Source organism: Osmerus mordax, chromosome 25 (genome assembly GCF_038355195.1).
Source record: "Osmerus mordax isolate fOsmMor3 chromosome 25, fOsmMor3.pri, whole genome shotgun sequence".
In the NCBI taxonomy this organism is placed as follows: Eukaryota; Metazoa; Chordata; class Actinopteri; order Osmeriformes; family Osmeridae; genus Osmerus; species Osmerus mordax.
In genome coordinates, this window is record NC_090074.1 from 4,267,611 (window position 1) to 4,294,104 (window position 26,494).

Consider the following 26,494-nt stretch of genomic DNA (forward strand, 5'->3'; position numbering starts at 1 on the left):
CCTTGGTACAGAGAGTTATGGTATCACACCTGACTGCCACATTTCTTGTTTGTTATTTTGTTCGCAAAAAATGCATTTGTTGGTAATTTAACCGCATGCTTCAAATATATTGTATGTAATAACCACTGAGCGAGGAATTCAACTAGGCTTAACACGGATCACCTAAATGTCAGCAAACACAATTTAATCTGTTGCTTTAAGTACTATAGAACAAACATTCAGGTTTATTAAATCAATTCTTATGGGATTTTGCTGATTAGTGTTTGGTATAAATATGTGTGTATGTATGAGAATTGGTTCATTATTTATTACCTTTAATCATGTTTTTAAGTGCGTCATGTTTCCTCTATATATTACAGTGCCTCAGTGTTGTTGCTGTGGGTTACAGGTTTAATATTATGCATGACTTGTTCATATTGTGGGTGTTATTCATTGTTTGTCTTTGTTTTATAGCTTTATCTCCTAGACATATCAAGTTCACAGTTCGTATCAACTAACCCAACTGTGAAGCGAGGAGCCAGCAGATTGACTCCCCTTCACTAGCTCCTTAGAAATTGAAACTGGCCCACTGGACCTGCAATATAGTAGTTGTATGCACTTTATCGACTTTATCGAAGGGGAAGTAGTGTAAATATATACAAATGAGATAGACATATCATCAGATCTGATTCACTCAGGGCTGGTATTTAATACTGACCACCTCTCCACTCCAGACTATGATAAGCTCTCTTAAGGGAATCGAATAGGTTTTCTTTTTCACTCTGCCCCTTAAGTCGTTGGCCTAGATAAATATTAGGATGACCCCCTCATGTCTCCCTGCCAACAGTAACCGTCACAAGGTCACAGCCATGTGACAGGCATGCGCAGGCAGCCACCATCTCATGTCACTTCACGTCAAAGCCTCTGCTAGTGGACTGACACGCAGGGAACAGTCGTCTCCCTTCGCCCGGGCAGCGCGGCCCACCGTTGCTCGGTGACGTCTGCTAATAGCCAACCGGTGAGGTGGTCCACATCCTTGTGAGACACCTGACCTAGTGAGCGACCAGATACAAGTTCCGTGCGATGGAAGACATCTTCTCACGTGCTCCTTTGTGTTTTATCGGAGTGACTTTGTGGAATTCACAGCATGTCCTTATTTCGATAAGCCTGTGATACAATGAGACACTAGAATAGACAGTATCATTATGTCGTAAGAAAGGAGTTAGACGCCTTCCTGTTTGGGAACGTAGTGCGAAAAAGATTTCCTCAGATTATTGCCTTTCCTTAGTCACTAGGATTTCTATCTCCCCAGGACCGGTCACTGAAGGGCATAGTGTCCTTTTAAACTATCAGCCAGCCTGTGTCTCATGTCTGTCTACATTATGGTCTGTCTTGGGAGAATAGTGTCCATTCAGAGGCCAGGTTAACCTTTATCTAACATCCCATGGGTCTTGGCTACCATTCTCATAACAACATCCCATTACCAGGAGCATTATGTAGCCAAATCTGCGGATACTTTTTTGCATACTAGGGAGTCAGGTGGCTGAGCGGTTAGGGAATCGGACTAGTAATCAGAAAGTTGCAGGTTTGATTCCTTGCCGTGTCAATTGACGTTGTGTCCTTGGGCAAGGCACTTCACCCTACTTGCCTTGTGGAGAATGTCCCTGTACTTACTGTAAGTCGCTCTGGATAAGAGTGTCTGCTAAATGACTAAATGTAAATACTAACTTCATCGTTAAGTTCTGAGAGCATCTTTGCAATACATGTGTTTAAAATGTGATATATTTTTGTCAAATTTCAGAAGCTAGAACGACAATACGTTCTCCTCCTCCTCTCTAAATTTAAGCGATTACATTCTTTTTGAAAGAGTGCAGTGGTGAATACAATATATTTCAAGAAGTTAAAGAACACTGGCATTTTTTTGAAAGAAAGTAAACACAGAAATCTAGCAGTCACGTAGATAGCATGATGTCTTACAAACCAATAGCCCCCACAGTATGATTCCTAAACTGTTTGAGCGGGAAGAAATTCTATCTAGCTACAAATTTGCTCTTAATCCATCAGACCTACCTGTCACCACAGGGCAAGTAGAAATTGAAAAAGAGCAACTCTCTGACACCGATACTGTTTCACAGCAACACAGATGTAACAGTATTTTGGCCAGACACAAGCTCTTCCAAATTATGTCTTTGCTCCTACACATTTGTTTGGTAGTTATTCCTATTGGGCCTGCTTTGTGGATGCAAAAATTGGTGTTTTTGTGAGACATTGGCTACCCTCAGCTAGAACAAAATCGGGACTGCTGGTTTTTGTCTATCTGTTAGTCAAGAAAGGGTTCCTGTTAGATCCACTCCGCTAAACATTTGGAACAAAAGCTACATGTGCTTCTAAGATCACACCTCTTCTGTTCATCATTAACCATGATTGTACAGTAGCTATTTATTGTGCTAGTTCTAATTTTGTCTACTTTGAACAGTGTGCCGATTACTCAAAGCGATATAGGTGGGGTCTGGCATGGTAGGGGTAGACTTGGTGTATGACAGGTAAAAGCTAGTATTTGCCTGCTCTCTGTGATTATCTGGCCAGAACCCTGCTCTATCGCTTTGTAAAGTATAAAGTAGTTAAAATATTTTGAATAACATAAAATAACATGATATGATGTTATTTATGTTATTTCCCACGTGAAGAACTCCTGTAAACCTTGCAGTATTGAAACTCAGTGAGCAAGGCATCTTAGACAAGCTGAAAAACAAATGGTGGTACGATAAGGGTGAATGTGGAACCAAGGATTCTGGAAGTAAGGTCAGTCGCTGCAGGTCTTTCTGTATTGATTTCAAATTGCATTTTGACTTAATTTTTCATATGCAAATATCTGAAACATACATAATCCAAATATACTACTAATACTGTAGCTATACTATTCTTTTTCATTTGATTCTCTTTTCCTTTCTTTCTTTTTTGAATGCTACATCTGCCACACGTGAAACACTTTAAACACTAGCATCACACTGTTCTCTCTTACACATACTTCATGTTACCATTACAATTGTTATAGTAATATAATGATTCATTACATGATTATGATGATAAGATTTCAACACATCTTAGACTTGTTATCAAAGGTGCAGCATGCCTTCCAAATATGCAGAATTACATGTATTCATTATTTAATATTATTCGACATTGAGAGCCACAGAATTGTAACCATTATGCTGCTGTTTTGTTAACCAAACTTTTATTGAAATATTGTTTATTAGTGTCCTTACTTATTTGCGTGCTAATTGAGTATATTAAATCCATTACCATCATGCGGTGTGACTTACTAACAAGTTTACTTACTCTGACAAACTCCAAACTGACAGTCAAACGCCACCTGGCCACCGAGTGGGCTAAGTGGTGTTTGACAGTCACGTTTGAAATGTGAGATGTGGCAATAAGGAGACTTTGTTTGCACACCTCATGAAGTTAAAGGAATTCATAAACCAGTTATTTAACCCTCTGAGAAACGTGGGGGACATACGCCACAGGGTTTTTAGCGACTCAACATAGCACATCCTATTGGGCACACTCATAGGGTTAAAATGTAAATGGTAAAACTCTTATAAATACGTTTCAATATTGAAGTTTGGATGTTAGTAGCAGCAAAATGGTTCAGTTCCCATCATGAAATTGTGAGATGAAGTCTGGCGAGGGTACCTAAAAGTTACTGTGCAGTATCAAACTGTAGCAAGGTCAGGGCTTTTTTTTTTTTTTTTGGCGACCTGTACGACATTGACCATCTTCCTTAGAGGTGGCCTGGCAAACAAGCCACAGATTAGGGTTAGATCAATTCTTTCTATCTACATTCACCAATCCAGCAGTTAACAACAAACAGAGTTGACTCACCTATACTCTTGAAGTTATGGATTGACGGACACGCCAGAGTTATTAGTTACTCGAAGCTTTTGACTTGAGCGTGGGAAAGTCATTCACGTGTCAACGTCTGCAGTTTACCTTAGTGCAGCAGTAACCCGCAGTAGACACGTCTCCAGATGATTCAGTGTCTGTTTCTAGAACAAACTTTATTTCACTTGGGGATGCCCATTATTCTATCAATAGTGGTGGTCTCTATATTAAAAATAGATTTGATTTAAGGGCCTCTTGGTGGGGGTGGGGGGGCAATGAGGGGATTAGGCTTTCTGTTTGAGGTCACAGAGAAAATGTCCGTAAAATATTCTTAACTCTGTTCTTTACGTTCCCCAGGACAAGACAAGTGCGCTAAGCTTGAGCAATGTGGCTGGTGTCTTCTATATTTTGGTCGGAGGGCTGGGGCTGGCTATGACTGTGGCTTTGGTAGAGTTCTGTTATAAGTCACGGCAAGAAACCAAAAGACTGAAACTGGCAAAGAATGCGCAAAACTTTAAACCAGCTCCTCCGGCAAACACCCAGAACTTTGCCACTTACAGAGAAGGCTACAATGTGTACGGAACGGAGAGTGTTAAGATATAAAGGGTATGTGTTTTTATAGTTCTTCATCAGATGTGTGTCTCTGAATTGATGTTGTGTCAGTTCCATGAGCGTTTATAGTAATCTGATTGGCCTTCAGTTGGCTGCTTAGTGAGTGATACTGTAAATACTGCTTTCTTCAAGGCAAATGGACAAACACTCGTGCAGTTGTTTGGGGGGGGGGGGGGGGGGGGGGGGGTATTTTATGCACACATTTAGATTATATTCCATTGAAGACTTTGAACTAAAAATCATATTATTTAAAGACTGTCTTGATTTTCACAGATGTGGAGTCTGTCGCTTCCACCAGGGTGTCTGGTAAAAGGCAAAGCCTTTCTGTGGGAACACAACACATTGCGGCTGGCCCCCTGGAGGATACAGACTTGGTCATCAGCTTGGACCCAAACCTACTGTCAACAAATGCCCATCCCGGGTTGCCAAGCCTTGCACGATAATCGACGACGATGACGCAATAGGACTTGCGCTTCTTGAAACAGTGGACTTGCCTCTCTTAGTGCCTTACAGAGCAATGCAACTCAATTATAGTTCACTTGAAAAAAGAAATCCTAAAAATAACATGGGGGGGACATAGACAGAAAACATTGTTACAAAGAAAATTCTGAACTGCTGTTATCAATGGGTGGAAATGTTTTAGTTAGATTATTTTGAATTTAAAAAGCCATTACTTGCCATCAAACCCATCCTGGAGTACATTTGAGGTATTTTGAATCATTAACAGACATTTTAGTGGTGAAATGTTTAACTGAAAATATGTTGTGATTTATTTAATGTTCTGAAGGTCATCTACCTATTTTACTATAAGGCTATTGTCTGTGTCTTGGTATTTACGGACACATCAATAAGATAGGATCAGTTTAATCAGTATTTACCCATTTTTTCTTTTCTTTATTTCGTTTGATATTTTGACACCATTGATAATCTGGAATTGCATAGGTCCTGCCAATTTCCTGAGCCTGATGTACAAGCTAACATTTAATTTAGGTAGAATTAGATTATTGTAATAATTACAATGCAGTATTTGGTTTAAACCCCCTCGTCACTACTGCCAAAATTTGAAACAGATTTTTGAACACACATGGTGCCATAAGGTTTTCAATAGAAGAACTGACGCTTGCAAATATTTTAATCATGGACACCCTATCCAGTACAGTATAAATGGTTTGGGTATTCCTTTGAGTCTGAGAATGAATCACACTTCGTACACATTGACATTGAGCGAGTATCAGTGCAATACAACGATATCTGAGTATACAAGCTCTACAGTACTACAGTATCTTCACACTTTGGTAAAAAATAGCACATTATATTCAGTTGTCTTCGGTTGTAATTTGCATTCGATTTTCTCTTTACCTGTGTGTACTTTCTTGAAATTTGATGATGTAGTGAACGGAAAAGAGGAAAAGTGGAGAAACGTGTACTAAAGAATGTTCCGTGTTTGTTTCTACAAAAACTGTGATTACGCTACTCTGACAACATGCCAAGACAGAACAAAATTACACGAAAACTTATTTATAAATGGTACGGAACCATACATGTTAAGAAACCTGTATATTTGTTTAGTTTATCAAGGCTTCTTCTCAATTCTTCCCTTATAAGATGCATGTGAAATTGGTGATCGCTTTACCATACTGCAGCCTACTGCAGACCCTAGGAAGTTAGCATACAATCTCAACATGTGATCCTTTCTGTCTTTTGTTTTAAAAATTGATTTAATTTGTAACTGCACCTCAGCAATGAGAAAATTGCCAAGCTAAATAGTGAAAACAAGAACTGCATGTGTGGGCATATTAAACCTCATTAGTGAGGTCGTGTACAAAGAATTTTATTACATTTTGTAAATAAAAACTGATTCTAAAAACCATAACCCGTTGGGAGTCTTCTTAGATAATGCCTTAGTATTTCTTCCCCACTGAGTACATGTAAATATCCTGCTACATCAGTTCATTAGAACATACATGCTGAAGAAAGCAGTTTCAGTGTCACAGTAAGAGGCCACAAGAAGAGGTTGACTCACTAAGAAAACTATCATTTATTAGTTTAAAAAAAAAAGCATACACTTGTAAAGTACAGCAGATAAAAACTCCAAAAAGTTGTTTCGAAACATTTGCATTTGGAGTACAAAGCTTTTGAAATGTTTTTATTTTTATTCATTTTTTACAATTCTTTATTTGCTTCAAGGAGGAACTGTCATTTTACAAATCATTTAAAAACCTGATAACACACTATCGCATAATGGTCATAGCAAGGAACATCAAAAAAATAAAAATAACATATGACATGACGTACATGTTACCTTCTTTATTATTGTACACATAATATACAAACTGGTCATTTGTATCATTTCAATCAACTATGCCTAACTTTTAGCCTGGATTAAAAGGAGAAATAAATAGACACAACTAGATGAGGCAAATGAAAGTGTGGAGAGTGTTAATTTCAATAAAACAAGCAAAGGGGGGAAAAAGCCTGACATGGACCAAAAGATGACATTTTCCATCAAGCATATGATTATCCAATGTATGCCGTTATGCTTTCGAAAGAGCATTTAATACCGTTTCCAGATGTCTGAGTATAATAACATGTCGTGATTTGAATAGCACATTGTGCCAATATTCAAAAGTAAAAAAAAAAAAAAAAAAAAAAAAAAACATTTTTCAGCTGTTTACTGAAATACACTGAAATGGGAGGGGGGGGGAACAAAGGAGATCTGCAAGTTCAAACACTACAGCTAACATCACTTGAGGGCAGTACACGAAAAACAACACAGGCAGAAATGAGAGGAACAATTCAGATGCAGCCCCCTGTCAAGACTGAGCAAGGCAGAGAGGAACAGAGTGCGAGTTATCAACAGGGTACAGGTGGAGGGGCCGGGGGGGGGCGGGGGGGTAAAAGCACGGCTTCTCTTCTCTTTCGGGGCCACAAGAGGCAACAGGGCAGAATAACAGGGGTGGGTGGGGGGAGGTGGTGGTGAAGGAAGGAAGAAAACAACATCAGACCACATGATTCTGGGATTTTTGCCGTAACTGAAAGCAGCTTGGACAGAATGAATAGTAAAAAAAAAAGTGAAATGAAATCAAGAGAAGGGGACAGTACTTTGAATCTTACCGTCATCTGCACTGCATTAGCACACATTATCTGTGCTTGTCAGACGATTTATGGGTATCATCATTAAGGGAAATATTGATGATAGAAAAATGTTCATTAGTGTACTAACTAGAAGATCCCACAGCCCATTCATATTAACCGGGATTCCTTTGCGGAGTGAAATGAATAACTAAGTAACTTCACCAATATTACCGGAATTTCAAGGAACTATAGAAACGAACAGCGTATTCTAACTGTTAATAACCAAAGCTCTAGAGAATTCAGGAAATTTTGGTCAAGCTACCATTGAATTCTGAGGTAACAAAAACTACAACAACCAATTAGGATACAGACAGACCCTGTGAGATGTGTGTGTGTGTATAAACAAGAAAGTAAAACTGTGTCACAAAACACAAAGAAAATAACTAAGTCTACTAACTGAAGTCAAAGAAACCATTTCTTGGTTCAAGTTTTCCACCAAAAACAAACATTTAAGGATATTGTTTTTTTTCTTCCTTCCCGCCACTGCTGTCCCTCTTGTCCTTCTTGTCCGCCTTTTCTTTGTCATGCCGGGACTCCTTCAGAAGCCACGGGTAGAAGAAACCAAGAACAAAATGTCAAGTCAAGGCATTGCAACTGCCATCAGCGACCACGCACGACACAGAGGGGGTGATGGCGAGCAAAAACGCTACTTATGACAACGTATTTTATCCCATCGTCATTGGTTCCTGAAGCTGGAGGTGGGACCAGCCTACCTTTAGGAACCAATCGTCATTGGTTCCTAAAGCTGGAGGCGGGACCAGCCTACCTTTAGGAACCAATCGTCATTGCCTACCTTTTTGCCGCCCGAGAGTCTCTCGGGTTTCACGGACTCGTTCTTCTCCTTGCTGGAGGACTTGGACCTCTTGCTCTTCTCTTTGTCGGCGGGGACAGGGGAGTCAGAGGAGGGGCTGGCACTCTTGCTGTGTTTGGTGGAATCTGGGAGAGGGGAATACAAGACATGTTTGGTTCTCTTGGCGGAACGCGCTGGGGTCGTTTCACTTGTTCGGTTGGAAGGGAAGGAAGTCATTGAAACAGCGGCTAGATGGACGGGTGCGTCGTGTGTCTAGTGACCTGTGTGTTGTCCTCGACTCGGCACGCGTGTCCACCGTGTGTTGAGCAAATCTCTACGTTCTGGTGGTTACGCAACAGGTTCACCACTGTCCTGTGTCAATTAAGTGCTCCTTTATTCAGGGATATTAGGTCATGCATCATTCGCCATAAATTATCCGGGTTTCGCAACCCTCCTTATTTTGCGTTTTGTCACTGAATTCCTTCGTCGTTACTCCAAGGATACAGTCGACCCTGTACTCGGGCATCTCGTTCCAGGCGTTTCTCTGGCGCTAAGGTGTCAAGCCCTTCTATCTTTCGAACCTCAATAGGGCGGTCTTGGCGTCGAAGGAGTATCCTTCCCTCTCTAGTTCCCCTGGGGTGAGTTCCCCAGCTTTTGCGCACCGGTCAGTAGAGAGTCCTTCATCTGGTACAGCCGCGGGGGCACCCTTAACATCCCATTATCCCTTCCCGGCACCCCTTCCCTCAGGTAGTCCTAACCTGATCACAGATATGCTTGCCTCCAGGGTGGTGTTAGCCTTCCCTGTACACAGAACCTGCTCTGCCGGTGGAGCTCAGGCACGCCGCTTCGTTCCAGTTAACGGGATGACCGGACACCAAAAGGCAGCTCGCCTTTTACCCTGGGAGTACCTGTACCGGCAACGTCTCCCGATTTCTTTGATTGAGCGATTCTTGCCCCAGGGGTAGGGGGGGGGGGGTCGAACAGGGGCACCTGGAGGTTTTGGTTTGTGCCCCGAGGCGGCACTGTCCCTGTTGTGGCTGATGGGCCACATGCTGGGTACACGGAGGGTTACTCATTGGCTGCATAAAGACTTGCAACCTATTTGCAGGGTATGGCCCAGATGTTAGTTTTTGTGTGTCATTTGTCCTCCTGGCTGCCAGATTTCCCTGTTGTCTAGGCTTATGTCTGGAGGGGGGAAAAGGATGTATACACAGGGTTTTCTTAAAGCAGAAACACCTACTGGTTCCATTCTCATCTTTCCTGCGTTTGGATTCCAGACTCGCTTCGCGTTCGCTGTTCAGGTGGTCCTAAAGAGCAACAAAATGAATTTGTCAGTAAATCTGCCTCCCCCCCCATCTTGACAATGCAAGGCCACAAAACGTGGGGGGGCAGATGGGTGTGTGCAGTTCCCACAATGCACTGCAGCGTCACTCACCCTCTTCCTGTCCTTCTTGTCCTTCTCGTCCTTCTTCTCTTTGGAGCGGCCTCGCGCGCTCTCAGTGTCTTTCTTGTCCATCTCCCTCTCTCTGCTCTTGGACCGCGCGACCGAATTGTAGTTGATATGGTGCTGCAAAGACACGCACGCGTTAAAGGCGTAATTAGGGCACGCGCAGCATCCGAGGGGAGGGACTTCCTGTCGTGTGGAGGGACTTCCTGTCGTGTGGACGGTGCACCTCGGCAGGATTCTTTTCCACTCCCTCAACTCACTCACCTCTCCAAGTCCCCGGCGTCAACAACATTCCCCTCTGTGTTTTTACCCCAATCGCTTCACAGAACAAGCGAGTGTCTTGACAGTTCCTCGAGCTAAATCTAGCCGCGGAGGTTAAATATTCAGGAACATGCGCGAAACAAAACAAAATAAGGAAGGCAGACTATTGAACACCGGAACTGAGGAAAGACCAAAGCAAGAACATATTGACAGTAGTGCCAGAGAAACGACGTTGTCTAACCCCCATGGAAAAAATAAAATTAGCTCGTAAAAGAAAAAGCTTGTGAGCTGCAGTCTAAATTATTCACCTGAATCCATCTATGGTTTCGTCTGCCTGGTGGGAGATGGAGAAACTAGACATGGGGAATTATTAGAGCCCTGTCTACACAGTGAGGAAATAAAGTCGATTCAACTACTTCAAAAAAAAACTTGTCCAAGGACGAGGTGTTTTTCTTTCGACAAATATCAAAAATGCATCTGGGGTCGGCGTATAGTGGAGTGTGCGAGGGTCTGAAGGAGGTCAATCGAAAGTGAACCCAACTGGAGATAAACTTTGTCTACCGCAGACCTCAAGGACGGCCGTAGAAACGGATCATGGGGAGATGAAGGAGACGCTGCCTGCTTGAAATTCTGCCCTCTTAGCCTCAGTGTGCCCCCCCCCTCCCCCCCTCTTGCAAGTGGCACGATCAGCACTTTCTCCACATCCACAAAGGGGCTGCTGTCATAGACAAGCCCTTCTCGTCTCCCCCACCCTCCATCGCTCTTAATATGGGATGAATTCAACTTCATACAGGTTCTGGCCCCCCTGAGTCATCTTGAAGCATCTCGCCTCCACCTAAGCTGAGAATGTGGGTAACTATTGAACAAGGGAGTCAGGTGGCTGAGCGGTGAGGGAATCGGGATAGTAATCCGAAGTTTGCCAGTTCGATTCCCGGTCATGCCAACTGACGTTGTGTCCTTGGGCAAGGCACTTCACCCTGCTTGCCTCGGGGGAATGTCCCTGTACTTATTGTAAGTCGCTCTGGATATGAGCGTCTGCTAAATGACTAAATGTAAGTCTAAGTGGGTCACACATATTCTCAAATAAATCAAAAGGGAACATTACGGCTAGCTCCTAAAAGATTCCGTTCTACTCTTTTAAAAACGCGACGACGGGCGAGCAAATTCGGGTCAAAGCAAAGCGGCGGAAGGTGCAAAACAGAGCGCGCCCAAACCTTGGAAGCAGAATCCTTGAGTTCGTTGCTATTGTCCTGTAGGAATGAATGGAGACGACAGATGAACTGAGAGGAGGTTGTCAGACAGCAGAAGAGTCGGAGGCCGAGGAGGAGGGAGGGGGGGGGGTGTGGTCCATGGCCGGCACAGGTCGACGGGAACCCTTTTTCCCCCCCCGAACGACCATTGACCTTCAAGGGCTAAGGCTTAGACAAGGTTATTAACAGAGGCGAGATCTTAACATCTGAGATGACATTATAAAAGCTTTACATAGGAACACCCTGAGGAGTGTGATGGAATACAATCTCAAATTCTACCCCCAAAAAAACTGGTATTAAATGCAGCATATCAATGTGTGTCTTTTTTTCTCTCCAATTTTGCTACAGTACCGCTGATATGTTACATCTGTGTATAGTGCACGTGCTGCTAAAAATCTAACTTGACAACTACGTGTGTGAAAAATACTGAGCTGTGTGTGCTCTGGGTCTTACAGACTGATTTGCTACATTCATAAGTTCTGTTGTTGTCACTTACAGTTCAGAATGGTTAAGACACAGGGAGGCTAGTTCTCTGGGTGTAGAGTAAACATAAAAACCTATCACATGCTTCCGAGGGATTGGGCAACGCTCCAGGTGATCCAGAAGGCTTCGCCCACACTCGCTCTCCCTCTCTCTCCCTCTTTTTGCAGCGGGTAGGATTGCGTTATTTTCCTCGAGTATTTCTTGGTTTGGGCTGGTGCAAAAGTGAGGTGTTCTTCCTCTTGTTTGCACTCTCTCTCTCTCTCTCTCTGCCTGGGTTGCTGGTGGCTTTGGTTTCCAGGACTTGTGGCAGGACGTCTGGTGGGGTTGGGATGGGGGGAGTTGAGGGTTGATGGGAGCTGGTGGTGGAGGAGGAGGGGGTGGGGGGTGGCGTAGGGGAGGTTGGTGCTGGTGGGTTTTGTAGACTGGACGAAGGGCCAACAGGAACGACTGCGCACATCTTGAGTGGCGTTGGACAGAACGAACTACATTTGTGTGCTGGGAGGGGGGAGGGGGGTGTTGAGGTGATAGCAGGGGGCGGCAGCCCTTCCTACAGCAAACAGACTTTCTGCTCCTGGAGACGCCGGGATCATACCACTGCTGGACTCCCCCGCAGACTCCGAGGATGAAGGGGGGTGGGGGGGGGAGAAGAAAAAGACTGGTCACGCCGCTTCGACGGTGAAATCTTCTCAGCTTGCAGCAAAATAGGAGAAGGTGGGGGGGGGGGGGAGGAGGAATCTTCGTTTTGGATGCTATTTTGGACTGGGAAACAGCTCATCGAGAAACGAAATCCGGAATTCTTCCCTTTAATCTTGAAGGGTGAAAACGGGGAGGCCGTCTTTGGAAGCCATTATGTTGGAGGAATATATTGCTCGCTCTCTCTCTCTCCAAAAAAATTTGATTATAGAAAGGCATCGAAACTCCCCTCGCTTCTCAAAGGCACTTTGACTGCTTTCCTTCACATGAAAATAGGTAAATATTTCACTAATCAAGTAATCGATATATACATTATTCAAGTCTCTGAAGGTTTCCCCCCCCCCGGCTCAGGAAAATAACCGAGGATAGAAGTCCATGGAATTTCTTTTCCCAGCTCCCAATCGGTCTAAGGATGGGTGGGGGGGGGGGGTGATTTCTCCTGGGCGCGCCTCTCTCTCTCTCTCTCTCTCGCCCTGTGTGTGTGTGACCTCTCCTCCGTGATCTTGAGGTGCCGGATGGGACACGGAAAAATACAGATGGGGAACGCTCCGGCGGGGACAAGGGAAGAAACACGGGCACAGCCGGTCCTCAGGCCATACTAACCTTAACGGAGGAGGAGTGGGATGGCGAAGAGTGGGCGTCGAGCTTTCGTCTTTTGTGATCTGGGGGTGGGGGGGGGGAGAAGAGGGGGGGAGATGTCAGAGTGAGTATTTACGCGTGGTTTCGGTTAGCAAGCAGCAAAGACACTTTGAGATGACGACTGAGAACAGGAACGGCGAGGGGTGGGGGTCGGGAGAGCTTCTTACCCCTCTCAGATTCAGCAGACTCCGATCGGGGCACCGGAGACTTGAGGGAGCCCGTCGCGGCGCCGCGGTCCCCCTTCTCCTTGCTCTTGGGCTCCTTGGCGGCGGCGTCGCGCTCCCTGGACGGCTCCTTGGGCTCCCCGTTGCCGGCCTTGGCCTTGTCGTCTTTGCCGCCCTTGTCCTCGGCCTTCAGCTTGTCCGCCTTGGGCGTCTTCTCCTTACCCTCGCGCGGCGCCCGCTCCTCTTTGGCCGCCCGCTCGTCCCGCTGCTTGTCGCGGCGCCCGTCGCCCTTCGCCTCCGGAGTGCTGCCCGGAGTCTTGTCTTTCTTCTCCTTTTTCTCCTTCCCCCCCTTCTCCTTCTCCTCCCGCTCTTTGATGGCTTTGGTGCTGTGGGGAACGCGGGGGTGTTTGGTTAGAGGGAAAGTCAACAAACAATACCAATGTCCTACAGCTAAGAAACAAATGTAAAAAAAGAGCTAACAACAACAACAAGCTAATAAAACCGTCTACTGTAGACGAAAAGCTTTCATTTCCTTTTAATCCCATTTCAGCCTCAGCTATCCATAGTTACATTTGAGTTCCTAAGCGGCACAGTGCCTGGTCGCCGTCGCCAGCCGGGAGGCACTTTGCCTTCCTACCTGTTGGGGGCCCCGTTCCCGTTGCTGGTGGTCACTCTGGCCGCTGTGCTGTTGGTCTTGTTCGCTGGCTTCGCCGCCCCCTGAGACTTCTCCTTGGATCGATCTATCGGGCGGGAAAAAAACGCAAAACCGAGCTGAGCGCCGAGCAACACTTCAAGAAAACAACACTTGCCGACACCCGATTCATATATCGCCACGCGGCGTCGCCGTGTGGTTCAGACACCAAGCCCAGGGCTGCCTTCCGTCCCGTCCGGACGCTTTTCAAAAGGACACGAGAGCTACTTCTCGCCGCGGCTTTCCGGGGCTGGAACTCACCGGCGTCCTCGGTGGAGCCCTCGTCGGTCTTGCCGGCGCCGGCGGCTGGCTTGCCCGCGTTGCCGGGGCCGTTCTGCTGGCTGGCCGGGGTGGCGCTGCGCACCGGCTGCTCCTTGTGGTGGAACTCGTTCTCGGGGACCATGTGCGCCCTCCGCCCTTTCAGCTGACCCGAGTAGCTGTGAAAAGGCATGCTGGGTTAACACAGGGGCCCGGGCATGGGAGCTGGCTTTGACGGCTGGGACTCCCAGCCAGGTGCTTGATTACACCGACGCGCGCAGACACACACACACACACAGGAAAATCTCTCCAGTCTTTCGAACGCCGGCCGGCGCAAACACACACGAGGATACACAACGGGCTGGCAACGGTCTATCTCGGAGGATTTGCCAGGTACATCTTGTCAAGACGCGTGGCGGACGGTGGGTGTGTGTTCAGCTGTGGCTGGAAGCTTGGTAATGCCAGGCGAGTCCTAGCCAGACAAATTCCATCCAGGCAACAAATGAATTAATAGCCTTTCCTCATCCCTCCACCTCCGTAATCCTCTATAGACCCGTCTGAAACCCTGGAGAATCCCACAGACGTTCCCCCGGAATTCCAATCTATTCCAGCCGCACCGGGCCATCGCATTATCAAATCACGCACGTTCGTAGCGAGCCAGAATGTCTAAAAGACACAGACACTAGGGACCGTCACAACGCGCAGTGAAAACAACAACAAGACGCGAATACACAAACGAGAACCACTGGTACTTAGTGGAAAATATTGCAGCGAGAAAACATCGTTCTTGTACCAAGGAGATGCTATTTATAACCCCAGGAATTAAGTCATTCCAACATTGTTCGCAATGTTTAAATTGCGTACAATGCAATTTCCCGTCCCGTCCCCCACCCCACACACGAAACGACTAAATTGCTAAATCCCACTTCTGCCTAGACGCTCGTGAACGCAGAGGAAGCTGCACTGTGACGCAAGGGGCTGGTGAACTCGGTGTTACCCCATGGCCAAGGCATAGAGGTCGGGCCTCTTCTCCTTCTCCTCCAGGCAGATCTTGTGGACGCGACACTCCAGCGCCTGGCCCAGGTTCAGCACCTTGGGGTAGCAGGGCAGGATCTTGGTCAGCACGATGAGAATGTTCCGGATGTGGGTGTACTCGCCCGTCTCCAGGCAGTGGACCGAGGCCTGGGGAGAGAGGGAGGGCGGGGGTGTAAGTGGTTGTGTTACGACTGTACAAACACGCACAGCTCTGAACTCGTAGACGATAGCATTCCCTAGAGAAGGGGAAGTCAACAGTTGGCCCAGGCTTGTCATGAGTAATACTGGACCACGTAATGCAATCAAAAAACGAACAAGGCCGCTTTGGAAACAACCGGTGGCAGGACGAAGCAGCGTAAAGAAGGGGAGCCTCACCTTGGTCAGCTTGTAGTGCCACTTGTGGACCACGTGCCGGAAGTTCTCGTAGTCCACCTGGTCGGCTTTGTTCCCCCCGTCGAAGCCCGTGGCTCTGAAGATGGTGACGAACCCCGGGTAGTTCCCACACTCCTGGAGGAGGAGCAACGCACACACACACACGCACGCAGGTGAACTGCAAGCTTGTGGGGTCTGTCCATGTTCATAAGCTATGGCTTTAGATTTCCATGTCTTCAGTGGTGGATGGTGAGGAAGAAGGAAGGAAGGAAGAACGGAAGGAAGAAGGGAGGAAGGGAGAGAGAGAAGGAAGGAAAAGAAAGGAGAGAAGGAAGGAAGGAATGGAAGGAAGAAAAGAAAGATGAAGGAGGAAAGGAAGGATGGAAGGAGGAAAGGAAGGAAAGGAGAGGAGGAACGAAGGGAAGGAAGGAAGAAGAGAAGAAGGAAGGAAGAAAGGAAAGGATGGAAGGAAGAAAAAAAAGAAAGAAGGAAGGAAAGGAGAGAAGGGAGGCGGTCAGGCCGGGCACCTTCTCGTAGACGGCTCGGTCGCTGTGCCAGCGGGTGACCGTCTCCAGCATGCAGCACAGGAAGCGCCCGTAGCGCCGCGACTCGTTCTCCGTGCAGCTGGCCACCGTGTAGATGATGTCAGAGAACACCTGCAGGGGAGGGAGGGGAGAAGCGTTACAACCCCACCCTAAACAACTCCCATGGACACAACCCCGGTCAACAACCCCCCGGGGGGGGAGGGGGGGGGGTCTCTCGTCCCCTCACCCGGTCGTAGCAGAGCAGGGTGCAAAAGTTGGGCGTCTTCTGCTGGTGCACCAGCTCCACGAAGCGGGCGCAGTAGACGGCGTCGATGGCGGAGAAGATGCAGCGGGGGAAGAGGCACAGCTGCAGGAACTTGGTGATGGTCTCGTTCTTGCTCGATTCTGGAGGGGAGGAGTTAGGGTCACACACACGCACACACACACAGAGACAATGAACGGATAAGTCTGGCGGGGGGCGCTTTTCCAAATGCACTTCCCGTGTTCGTACGATGTGCTTCCGTCACCCCGAGGAGAGCAGGGGCGGATGATTTAGAGAGCTAGCGTTAGCTGACGCTTCCAAAACAGTTGGCTGTATGTAGTGGCTCGGCGTACTCGTTAAAACATGACTGACACGTAATCTGATGAAGCGAGCGAGGCGGCAGCTGGCGCCGGGCTGCGGGGGCACCAACCCGACACCGTAAAGTAAGCCGGCACTTTGGATATCCCGATAGGAGGTGAAGGAGAGGCGACGTGCCAATGGGAGCTGTGCGCGCGCGCGCGCGTACACAAACTCGTTTTCGTATCCTTTGGGACACACACATACACGCCTGACTGCCCACCGAAACGATAAGCCATCGCGAACAGAACCCCAATGCTATTGAAAAGTTAATAGCACGGAAACCCCGGTTAGCATAATTTCCCTCTCAAATTTGATTCCGTCGCCCGGTATTTCTGATAACGTGCGTGTGCGGAGGTGCGGAGGTCAACCTACTGGCGAGCAGCCAGTTGTCCTTCTCCAGCTTGAGGCGGTGCAGGACCCTCTGGACGTGCTCCAGCTGCTTCTTCTCCTCCTCCTGCAGCTTGTCCTGCAGGGCCTTGCAGCGCTCCTTCTCCTTCTTCTTCTTGTTCAGGGGCTGGGGGGGGGGGGGCGACAGGGAAGGGGAGGAACACAGTGACACGGTTAGCCGCCACGCCGCGGCGCAAGCTCACGGAAGCTAACGGTATCCCCCCCGGCTGAAATTACCATGAAGCCTTCAAAAAATGAGATGACGGGCGCTCGCTCGCTGGGCGTGTGGAGTGTGTTTAATGAGGTGCTAACGAGGGAGAGATTAGCGGTTTGCCCCGGCGAGAGAGCGCGAGCAGCTTTGCCCAAAAGAGAGGGGGACGGACGGGGCGGGACTCACCATGTCGGCGTTCTCCTCGATGGCCTTGACCTGGGCCTTGAGCTTGTTGACCTCGCGGTCGTAGGCGTTGTTGGGCACGGCCAGGTCGTACATGGTCAGCGACCAGAAGGTGGCGTAGAACTGGGGCCGCAGGTCGTCCCAGACGCGCGGCGGGTGCAGGGACACCACGGCCTCGTGGACGGGCGCCATCACCAGGTCGCACGCCGCCACGTACTTGTGCACCTTCTGCTGCTGCCGGTTGCCCTTCTCGGCCTTCTTCAGCTCGTCGTACTTGGACTGTGGGGGGAGGGGGGGGGAGAGAGAGGAAAAGAGGGAGGTCAGTACTTGGACTGTGGGGGGAGAGAGGGAGGTCAGTACTTGGACTGTTGGGGGGGAGGGGAGAGGTCAGTACTTGGACTGTGGGGGGGAGAGAGGGAGGTAGAGAGGGAGGTCAGTACTTACATTTACATTTAGTCATTTAGCAGACGCTCTTATCCAGAGCGACTTACAGTAAGTACAGGGACATTCCCCCCGAGGCAAGTAGGTGCCTTGCCCAAGGACACAACGTCAGTTGGCATGACCGGGAATCGAACTGGCAACCTTCGGATTACTAGCCCGATTCCCTCACCGCTCAGCCACCTGACTCCCTTGGACTTTGGAGAGAGGGGGGTCAGTACTTGGACTGTGGGGGGAGAGAGGGAGGTAGAGAGGGAGGTCAGGCTGGGGGCTGCTTGACCAGCCACGGGAGACAACTGACACTCGTTCATCTAAAGCAGGTCCGGGGCCAAATAATGAATGAGGTCCCCAAGCGACCTTTTGATAGCTTACTCCCTGCCTTTGTCATCCTCTCTCTCTCTCCTCCATTCTCGAGTTTGATGCATGCTAGTGTACACTACATCTTGCTTGAGTGAACTTGTAGTCAACTTATAGCAGCTATTATTTCGGTTGAATGAATCGTTAAGACCATTGCAATAAACAAAACATACCATGACGCGTCTCTGGGAATATGGAGAATATCTATTTGTGGGTTAGGGTATAGCCGACAGCGATTGACTCATGTCCTACAAATATGCTTCCGACTTCGCCATGACTGCATCGAAAATCACCCCCCCGCCAAGGGGAATGAATTAGACCAGGCTAGATCGAATTTTTTCTTCCTATTTTCCTGCAGCGTCACTTGCAAATACAGACTCTCCTAAAAGCTGCCCATTCTACTGCTGCAGGGGGGGCCCATTCTGCAGAGGTAGACCGCTGGGTTAGTTCCACTTATCCCTGGCGCGTGTATAAATCACACCGGGGAGAGAACCGTGTCCGATCGCGCTCTCAAGGACTCCCCGAGTCCGTCCCTCGCCGCGATGAACGCGCGTCAAAACGCAATTGGTTCGGGGTGGCGTGACGGCGCCAGAGGGGGGACTCGGGGACGTCTCACGCCGTGGTTAGGGACGGGCGGCTCGCGGGACGAGGCGGGAGAGCCTGTTTGTGTCGGGACGCACGTCCCATCCCTCTCTCGGAAAAAGATCCCTGTTGGGAGTGTCTGTGGAGGACGAGGTTTGTTTGGCACACCGGCTGGGGCTGAGGCTGGGGGGCTGAGGCTGGGACTGAGGCTGAGGCTGGGGGGCTGAGGCTGGGGGGCTGAGGCTGGGGGGCTGAGGCTGGGGGGCTGAGGCTGGGGGGCTGAGGCTGGGGGGCTGAGGCTGGGGGGCTGAGGCTGGGGCTGGGGGGCTGAGGCTGGGGCTGGGGGGCTGAGGCTGGGGCTGGGGGGCTGAGGCTGGGGGGCTGAGGCTGGGGCTGGGGGGCTGAGGGGCTGTACTCACCAGGATCTGATGGGCGTACATGGGCCTGGACAGGAAGAAGGCGGCGTCGTGGGGGGTGTGGAACTGGTTGCAGAGGATGTCGATGGAGGGCACGCGCTTGATGTAGTCCTCCGTGCTCAGGTTGGAGGCCAGGAAGCCGCCGAACTGGACCAGGGTGTCGTGACACTGTGGAGGGGGAGAGGAGGAGAGGGGAGCGAGTGAGCATTCTTTTACACTGGACTTACGAGGAGGGGGGGGGGGGGCTTGTGAATCCCCACGGCTCCTCATTTGGTTGCCGCGCCAAACCCGGCTTTATTAAAGCCATCCGTCAGGGCGTGCCCTAATACCGCGTGGATGGGGGGGGGTGCAGATTCGGTGATTACGGCAGAGCAAAGCTCATAACCTTAAGGAGGCACCTGGGAACTGGAGCAGGAATCATTTTCAAGTTGTGTCATATCGCTACAAAAACAGCGTCCGAGGAAAGCATAGGAGGGAGACTAATGATGCAATTACAGAACCAAGAGAACCCAGTGCACTTTGCACGTTTGTTGTACCCACTCCCCCCCATATCTCGATAACAACAAACGAAACGCAAATCGTTTGGCTGAAAGTGGTGTAAACGAGGGTCTGTTTTGCCGGCGGGGTACCTGGTCGTAGAGCTTGCCCACTAGCTTGAGGTGCTTCTCGCCGCCCTCCAGGAACACCACCCCGTTGCGCTGCTGGGCCATCAGCAGACACAGGGGCAGGGCCAGCTCGTGGTCCAGCAGCGCGTCCTTCAGCCGCTGGGACGACTTCTTGGTGTTGCGGATCTGGCCGAAGTAGCCGCCCTGCGGAGGGAGGAGAAGCAGCCGGGGTGACGCGGGGCGCTCGACCGGGGGGGGGGGAACCAAGGCCGCTCGGGGCTAACGACCGGTGTGTGTGTGTGTGTTTGTGGGAGGGCTGCACCTCGGCTTTGAGCTGCTCCCCTCCGGTCATGGCCTCCAGCTGCTCTAAGGTCATCTCGTCCGTGATCTCGATGCCGGCCATCTTCTGCACCACCTCCTTCAGGATGAGCAGGTCGAAGCTGCAGGGAAGGAAGGAGGGACGCACACACACACACACACACACACACACAGTGAGCGCTTCCTTGGCACGGGCGCAGAGAAACGAGAAACAATGGCGGGGAGATTATATTCCGCGGCCTTGTTTTCAGCGAGCCGTGGCGCGGCGCCCACCGCTATTTACTTCCCCCTGCGCCCGTGGCCCTGGGCGGAAGGGCCCGGAAACCGGTCTGCCTTGTGATTCACTACCTGCTGACACCGGCCGTTGCCGAGACGCCGGCGCTGAGATAATTACACCCCCCCCCCCCCCCCCCCCCCCCCTTTATGGCGAGAGACGACAGGGGCAGAGGACCAAACACCCACACAGTCACCGGCCTCCGCCGTCAGCACCACATTACTCAGCAGCTCAGCCCAGAGACACCCCCCCCCCCTGACTTCCTCCTCCCCTCCAGCTCCTCTCAGGTCTGACCTCGGTCGGCCTGCTCAGATCGTGGATAGCCACGGTGGAGAGAACCCCCCATCCTGATGATCCGTCGCTTCTCTAGAACTGCCTCGCGCTCAATCAAACCCTCCCCTCTCCAGACAATCACAAATCTCCCCCCCTCCCCCTCCCCCCCCCGTCTGGGGAGGAAGGACCCTTACCTCTTCCCTGCTTTCAGCTGATTGGTCACGTACTGCAGGAGCCCGGCTAACTCGATGGGGTATTTTCGGAACACGGCTCCGCACAGACTAGCCAGGCCTGTGGGGGGGGGGGGAGAAAAACAACAGTTGATGACGCGGGTTACGTCAGGGTCCATCGGTCCGAGAACAGGAGGGGGTACACCTGGAGTCAACGACCACATTTGCCGACACACACACACACAGCATGGTCAAACCAGTCGTGTGGTCTGTCTTGATTGGCTACGGAGCCAGGCCGTCGCGGCGCCACTTACTCTGGAGCCAGGAGGAGATGGTGGTGTCGTCGTGCTTCATCTTCTCCTTCTCGGGATTGGCCAGCGCCTCGATGATGCAGTCTGCGAGGGGCGGGGTTAAGGGACGCAACAAAAAAACAAAAACAAAAAAACAGACATGCGTTTTCGAAACAGACCCCTAACCCCCCCCCCCCCCCCCCCCCTCCTCGCAGGTCAGAGGTCAGACCCACGCGTGCGACCCGCACACCGGCGAGGCGTGAAAAAGGATACACGCCATGACGTCATAGTTGAGCGAGGTCAGGTATTTCAGGGAGTCCACCACCGGGCCGATGAGGTTGTCGTACCACTGGATCTGGGACAGGATCTGCGGGGCGAAACACAGGGTCAAAAGAAAAGGTTCCGCTCCTGCGCGTCGGGATTCGCTCCTGAGACGAGGGGTAGCCGAGCTCGACGCACGACGACAACTTCTGACTTAACGTCTTGTGGTCGTTTTCCGGGCGACACCGAAACTGACTGTGGGGGAGGGTTACGTAAGGGCGTGGTATTGGATGAAATAACGCAAATGCGGTGCCGGTGAACTGACCTTGATGCTGTGTTTGGAGGCCGGGGACTTGATGTTGAATAGGGCAGAGAGGTGGAGGTATAGTGGCGGGAGGGAGGGAGGAGAGGGGGAGTTCTCAACCGGAGCAGGGGGCCCCGCAGCCCGGCTGGGGGCCAAGAGAGGCACACAGCTCCTGACTCAGTGGACCCCCCCGCCCCTCCCCACCCCTCTCTCCCTCTCCAGCCCCCTCCCTACTCTGTCAGCATGAGGCAGGCCCTTTCTCATTCCATTAATGTCCCGCTGAGGCCCCCCCACCCCCCACCCCACACACACAGCACGGCTCATCTCCTCCTCCTCCCCCAAACCCTCTTGCCCCTCTCCATGTTTGGACGCCTGCTCTGCTCGGTTGTATTCGAGATGAGAGATTTAAGGCTTATGCCACGAGGGAAGTCGGTTTGTGTGTGTCTGTGTGTGGGGGGGGGGGGGGGGGGGGGGGAGAGGAGGTGAGGAAGGTGTTCTGTCCCAAGACAGCCTGATGAAGAATAACGAGAGTCGCAGAGAGAAATCCCATTTACAATCAGTCCCCCCCCCCCCCCCCCCCACCCCCTTTCCGCAGCTCGTCTTTTAACGGCGGCCGGTCCTTATCTGTAGCAAACGCCTTTAAAAGAAAACATATCTCTCTCGCCCCGTCTCCAGATATGAGCGGACATTAGTCACGGTCGAGGCTGACGCGAAGGAAGGCATTAACTATTCAAAAAGGCGCCAAGGAGCATCACTCACGCGGCATAACATTAGCGTCGGAGGCAAAAGCGCTCCTCTGGGCGATCGGGCAGGCGGGACACGGAGCCGGCGAGGAAGAAAAACACATACAAACGGGAGAAAGGACAAGAGGGAAGAGAATACGTACGTAGTCAAAGAGGATGGTGGGGTTGCTGTGGCTCAGCTTGCCTATCTGGCGTCCAGACGGCTTCACGTTCTCTTTGGTCAAGCGTCTGGGGGGGGGGGGGGGGGGGGGGGACAAGAGATAAAAAGGCGTTTACTTGAAGGTGTCAGGGCAACGCATTGGCTCCGTGGTCTGGAGATTTCTAGATGGAAGGAAGTAGACGTACTTGACGCACACACACACACACACACACACACCTGAGACAAGTTCATTGCATGTCGCGCATTCAAACATTTCAGTTCCATCGACGCCAAGTAAACAAGTATATAAATAAGTCGGTCGACGTCAACCGTTCAGCTCGTCGCACGGCACGATAAAGGAAGCCCAGGGTCATGTCAGTCTGGAGGCCTGCTCACACACACACACACCATCAATGAACCACAGCACTGCCCGACCGGGAGAACGTCTCCCAGTGTTCCCGTCGAGTGGTAGTCCTGTCCGTCAAGAACCCGTCTGCCAAATCGAGGCTGACTGCTTCAGCCCAACCTACCCACGCCAGAACGACAATCCGCCCGACGAACAAAAAGCAGATGAATAATCAAGAGCGGGGGAGGGGGAGCGAGAGAGAACAGGTCTCCAGGCACTTGGGTTGCGTCTAAGTGCAGACCCGCTCCCCTCCCTCCGCAGAGAGACGAGGGCTTGTTCCATCCCACTCTGCGTCTCCGGGGGGCGACGGCTGAACCCTCCATCGCAACTTCTGTTACGATGGGCTCCGTCCTACTCTCTCGCACTAGGGCTCGTGGGCACCACACACACACACACACACACACACACACACACACACACACACACACACACACACACACACACACACACACACACACACACACACACACACACACACACACACACACACACACACACACACACACACACACACACACACACACACACACACACACACACACACACACACACACACACACACACACACACACACACACACACACACACACACACACACTCTCTGCCAAGAAAGGCCATGGCGAAATGTTTGGCTGGGGGTCCCACTCGCGCCATCCTCCTCACGCATTTCTCGCACAAACACCAAAGTGTCCCCCTTAGACCGAATCCAGACAGTGATGCATGTTGGGAGTGGTTACACGCACGCACACACACCCCCCTGGCGCGGTTCCTCTTGTCATGGCGATCACACACGCACCCAGGCTGAAACAATCGCTGGGAACGCCTTCGCAGGAACACAAAGTGTTCACAAAACCTGTGTCTGTGTGTGTGTGTGTGTGTGTGTGTGTGGGAGCCAGGAGACAACACACCACTTGGTTGTCTTCCTGTCTGGAAGTGGAATATTGATAACCCCCCCCACACACACACACACAAACACAAACCCCTGCTGCCAACATGCATTAAAATACAAAAGAGTAGGGTGACCTTTTTTATATTCTTCCAGTGAGAGGAGGAGGAGGAGGAGGAGGAGGAGGGGGGTTATAGCAGGAAAGGCAAGCATCGCTAGCTTCCCAGAGCGGCTGCTCCGTCATACATGATCATGCGGCCCCGGGCTGTGTTGGGTGGCATCGCTGGGAATACCCCCTCCCCGTCCTCCCCCTCCCCCCCCTCCCTGTCCCCTGGCAGGGAACGCAGACACACAGGGGTCCCCGGGCATTAACACGTGCTGGTGTACATGGCAGTACTACAACCTATGTACTTGAGGTCTCGGCTTGTGAGGGGGGGGGGGGCACATCCACACTATTATCTGTGTGTGTGTGTGTGTTCGTGGTTAGGCCAACGTTTGCAGAAAGGCTGGATTTGCCTGAAACACAAGTGACCCAGTTAACGTGGCTCTCTTCCCCGGAACGCCGTGCGGAGACGCTGAGCTCTCGTATCAAAGGAAGCCGCGCGAGGCGCTGAATAGGGCCGAGCGCCGTGCCAACCCAACCATTACCATGGTAACCAGGCCCCGTGTGCGTGCTCCTTTAGCGCCCACATCAACCAGGCGACACACACACACACACGCACACACGCATTTCTCCGGACACCGTTTCCAATGGCAACCGCCGCAGGTCATTCAGGGGGCTTGCCGGGCGGCCCTGAGCGCAGGAAGCAAGGCCTCTCATCTCTCCGCCCCGCGTCCAACACTTTTCACGGGCTTTCATCATCCGAACGCTGCACATGCATCTCTTTACAAATGCTAATTTGGGATTTTTCAGGAGCATCGTCGGGGAAAAGTCAGAAGGGGGTTCGCCGCTAGAGACGTAGGAAACGACGAAACGGAGAAAGAAAAAGAAAAAACAAGGATAGGCATGGATGGTGGGTGTGTGTGTGAAGCGGGACTGGTAATTGCCACGCCAGAACGGGGAGAGGAGAGAGGGCGGATGGCGGCGGAGGACTCGGGCTGGTGGGCGCGGCGGCGGCAGCGTGACTCACTTCATGATGTATTTGGCGCGGTCCACGGTCTGAGCTTTGACCTTCACCAGCAGTGGGTGGCTGGTGTACGTCTCGTTCTTCCACTGGCCGTACAGCCGGTATCTGAGGGAGCACAGGTAGAACACAGGTGGGTGGGATTACAGCCGGTATAGCACACAGGTGGGTGGGAGCGAGGGGGGTTCAAATACTACGAATACAGCAAACAGCGCTGCGAGGGGATGTGGGGGGGGTGATGAGAATATAAAATAACTAAAACCCACACGCTTGCTGTTTCTGCGGGTGTTTCTGTGGGTGTCGGGCATCGAAAAAACAGACGGGAAAATGTTGGGTTTTGTTTTTCGTGCACGTGACTGGCGGTACGACTGGCGTGCTGCTGCCTGTGTGCGTGCGTGCGTGCGCGTGTGCTGCTCACCTGTGCTGGTAGGGGAAGAGCTTGAAGAGGCCCCAGAGCTCCTCCGACATGCAGGCGTTGCACTCCATCAGGGACAGCGAGGGCAGCAGCACCTGGTCTGCGATGCTCAAGAAGCAGCTCAGGAGCGTGTCCTGGGGCAGAGCGGGGCGCCGGTTAAAACACCTCAGCAGTCTGGGCGTGTGTGTGTGTGCGCGCTTGATAGAACGCCAGGCTCGTTTAACACCTTGGGAGTGTGTGTGTGTGTGTGTTTGCTGCTTCAAGTCGGGCGTCGACCCCCGACGGGTAATCCAGACAACTCACCATTTTGTCTTTGACTTCATTTCGACTGTCGCTTTGGTACTGGAGGGGGAGGGGGGTGAAAACATGCACAAGGAGTTGACATCGATCGTCGTTTGAAACTCAAAACTGGTCGAATGCCCGATTCGAAGGCATGGCCCCCCCACCGGTACCTCTTTCATGAAGCCCTTGCCCAGGCGCACGATCTTGGCGAAGAGGATGGGATCGTGGGAGAGGTGGGGCCCCAGGTAGCACAGCATGCGGAAGGCGTCCCGGCGCAGGTCCTCGAAGGTCTCGGCCGGCCGCGGGGCCCTCTTGTTCCTGAGGGGCCTCAGCACGCAGCCCTTGGCCCCTTTGGGGACCCCGGCTCTGTTGGGGGGGGGGGAGGAGGAAAGGGAGGGGGGAGGAACACACACAAACGCGGGATGAGAGAGCGCCGGTGAGGAACACGTGCCACGTTGGCCAGTCAGCCTTCTGTGTTGTGTGTGTGTGTTTGCGCATTATGACATCAAAAGCTGGTGTTGGGGAGGAGTCCTGGTTTGGAGAGGGAGAGGGGGAGGGGGGGGAGTCGACTCTGGCGGGCCATGACAGAA

General features: G+C 51.0%; 2 protein-coding genes across 2 annotated transcripts in view; one reads left to right on the plus strand and one right to left on the minus strand.

Annotated features, from left to right (window-relative positions):
* The window catches only part of gria3a (glutamate receptor, ionotropic, AMPA 3a), a 54,054-nt gene extending 47,791 nt beyond the window's left edge, over positions 1 to 6,263 (plus strand). The window contains 2 exon segments of the mRNA XM_067229103.1: positions 4,222 to 4,470; positions 4,750 to 6,263. Of these exon segments, the coding sequence (XP_067085204.1) occupies positions 4,222 to 4,467 (246 nt within the window). The 3' untranslated portion in view covers positions 4,468 to 4,470; positions 4,750 to 6,263.
* Positions 6,264 to 6,490: 227 nt separating this feature from the next.
* thoc2 (THO complex 2) overlaps positions 6,491 to 26,494 on the minus strand; it is a gene marked incomplete in the record, with an annotated part of 26,157 nt that continues 6,153 nt past the window's right edge. Inside the window, 28 exon segments of the mRNA XM_067229102.1 lie at positions 6,491 to 7,392; positions 7,591 to 7,644; positions 8,071 to 8,147; positions 8,405 to 8,547; positions 9,642 to 9,708; positions 9,837 to 9,968; positions 11,324 to 11,359; positions 13,139 to 13,197; positions 13,342 to 13,724; positions 13,976 to 14,078; positions 14,291 to 14,466; positions 15,285 to 15,469; positions 15,698 to 15,829; positions 16,222 to 16,350; positions 16,466 to 16,623; positions 17,213 to 17,354; positions 17,625 to 17,900; positions 19,418 to 19,582; positions 20,044 to 20,223; positions 20,342 to 20,459; positions 21,079 to 21,175; positions 21,369 to 21,449; positions 21,618 to 21,711; positions 22,796 to 22,880; positions 25,214 to 25,315; positions 25,626 to 25,756; positions 25,926 to 25,964; positions 26,075 to 26,270. Of these exon segments, the coding sequence (XP_067085203.1) occupies positions 7,617 to 7,644; positions 8,071 to 8,147; positions 8,405 to 8,547; positions 9,642 to 9,708; positions 9,837 to 9,968; positions 11,324 to 11,359; positions 13,139 to 13,197; positions 13,342 to 13,724; positions 13,976 to 14,078; positions 14,291 to 14,466; positions 15,285 to 15,469; positions 15,698 to 15,829; positions 16,222 to 16,350; positions 16,466 to 16,623; positions 17,213 to 17,354; positions 17,625 to 17,900; positions 19,418 to 19,582; positions 20,044 to 20,223; positions 20,342 to 20,459; positions 21,079 to 21,175; positions 21,369 to 21,449; positions 21,618 to 21,711; positions 22,796 to 22,880; positions 25,214 to 25,315; positions 25,626 to 25,756; positions 25,926 to 25,964; positions 26,075 to 26,270 (3,514 nt within the window).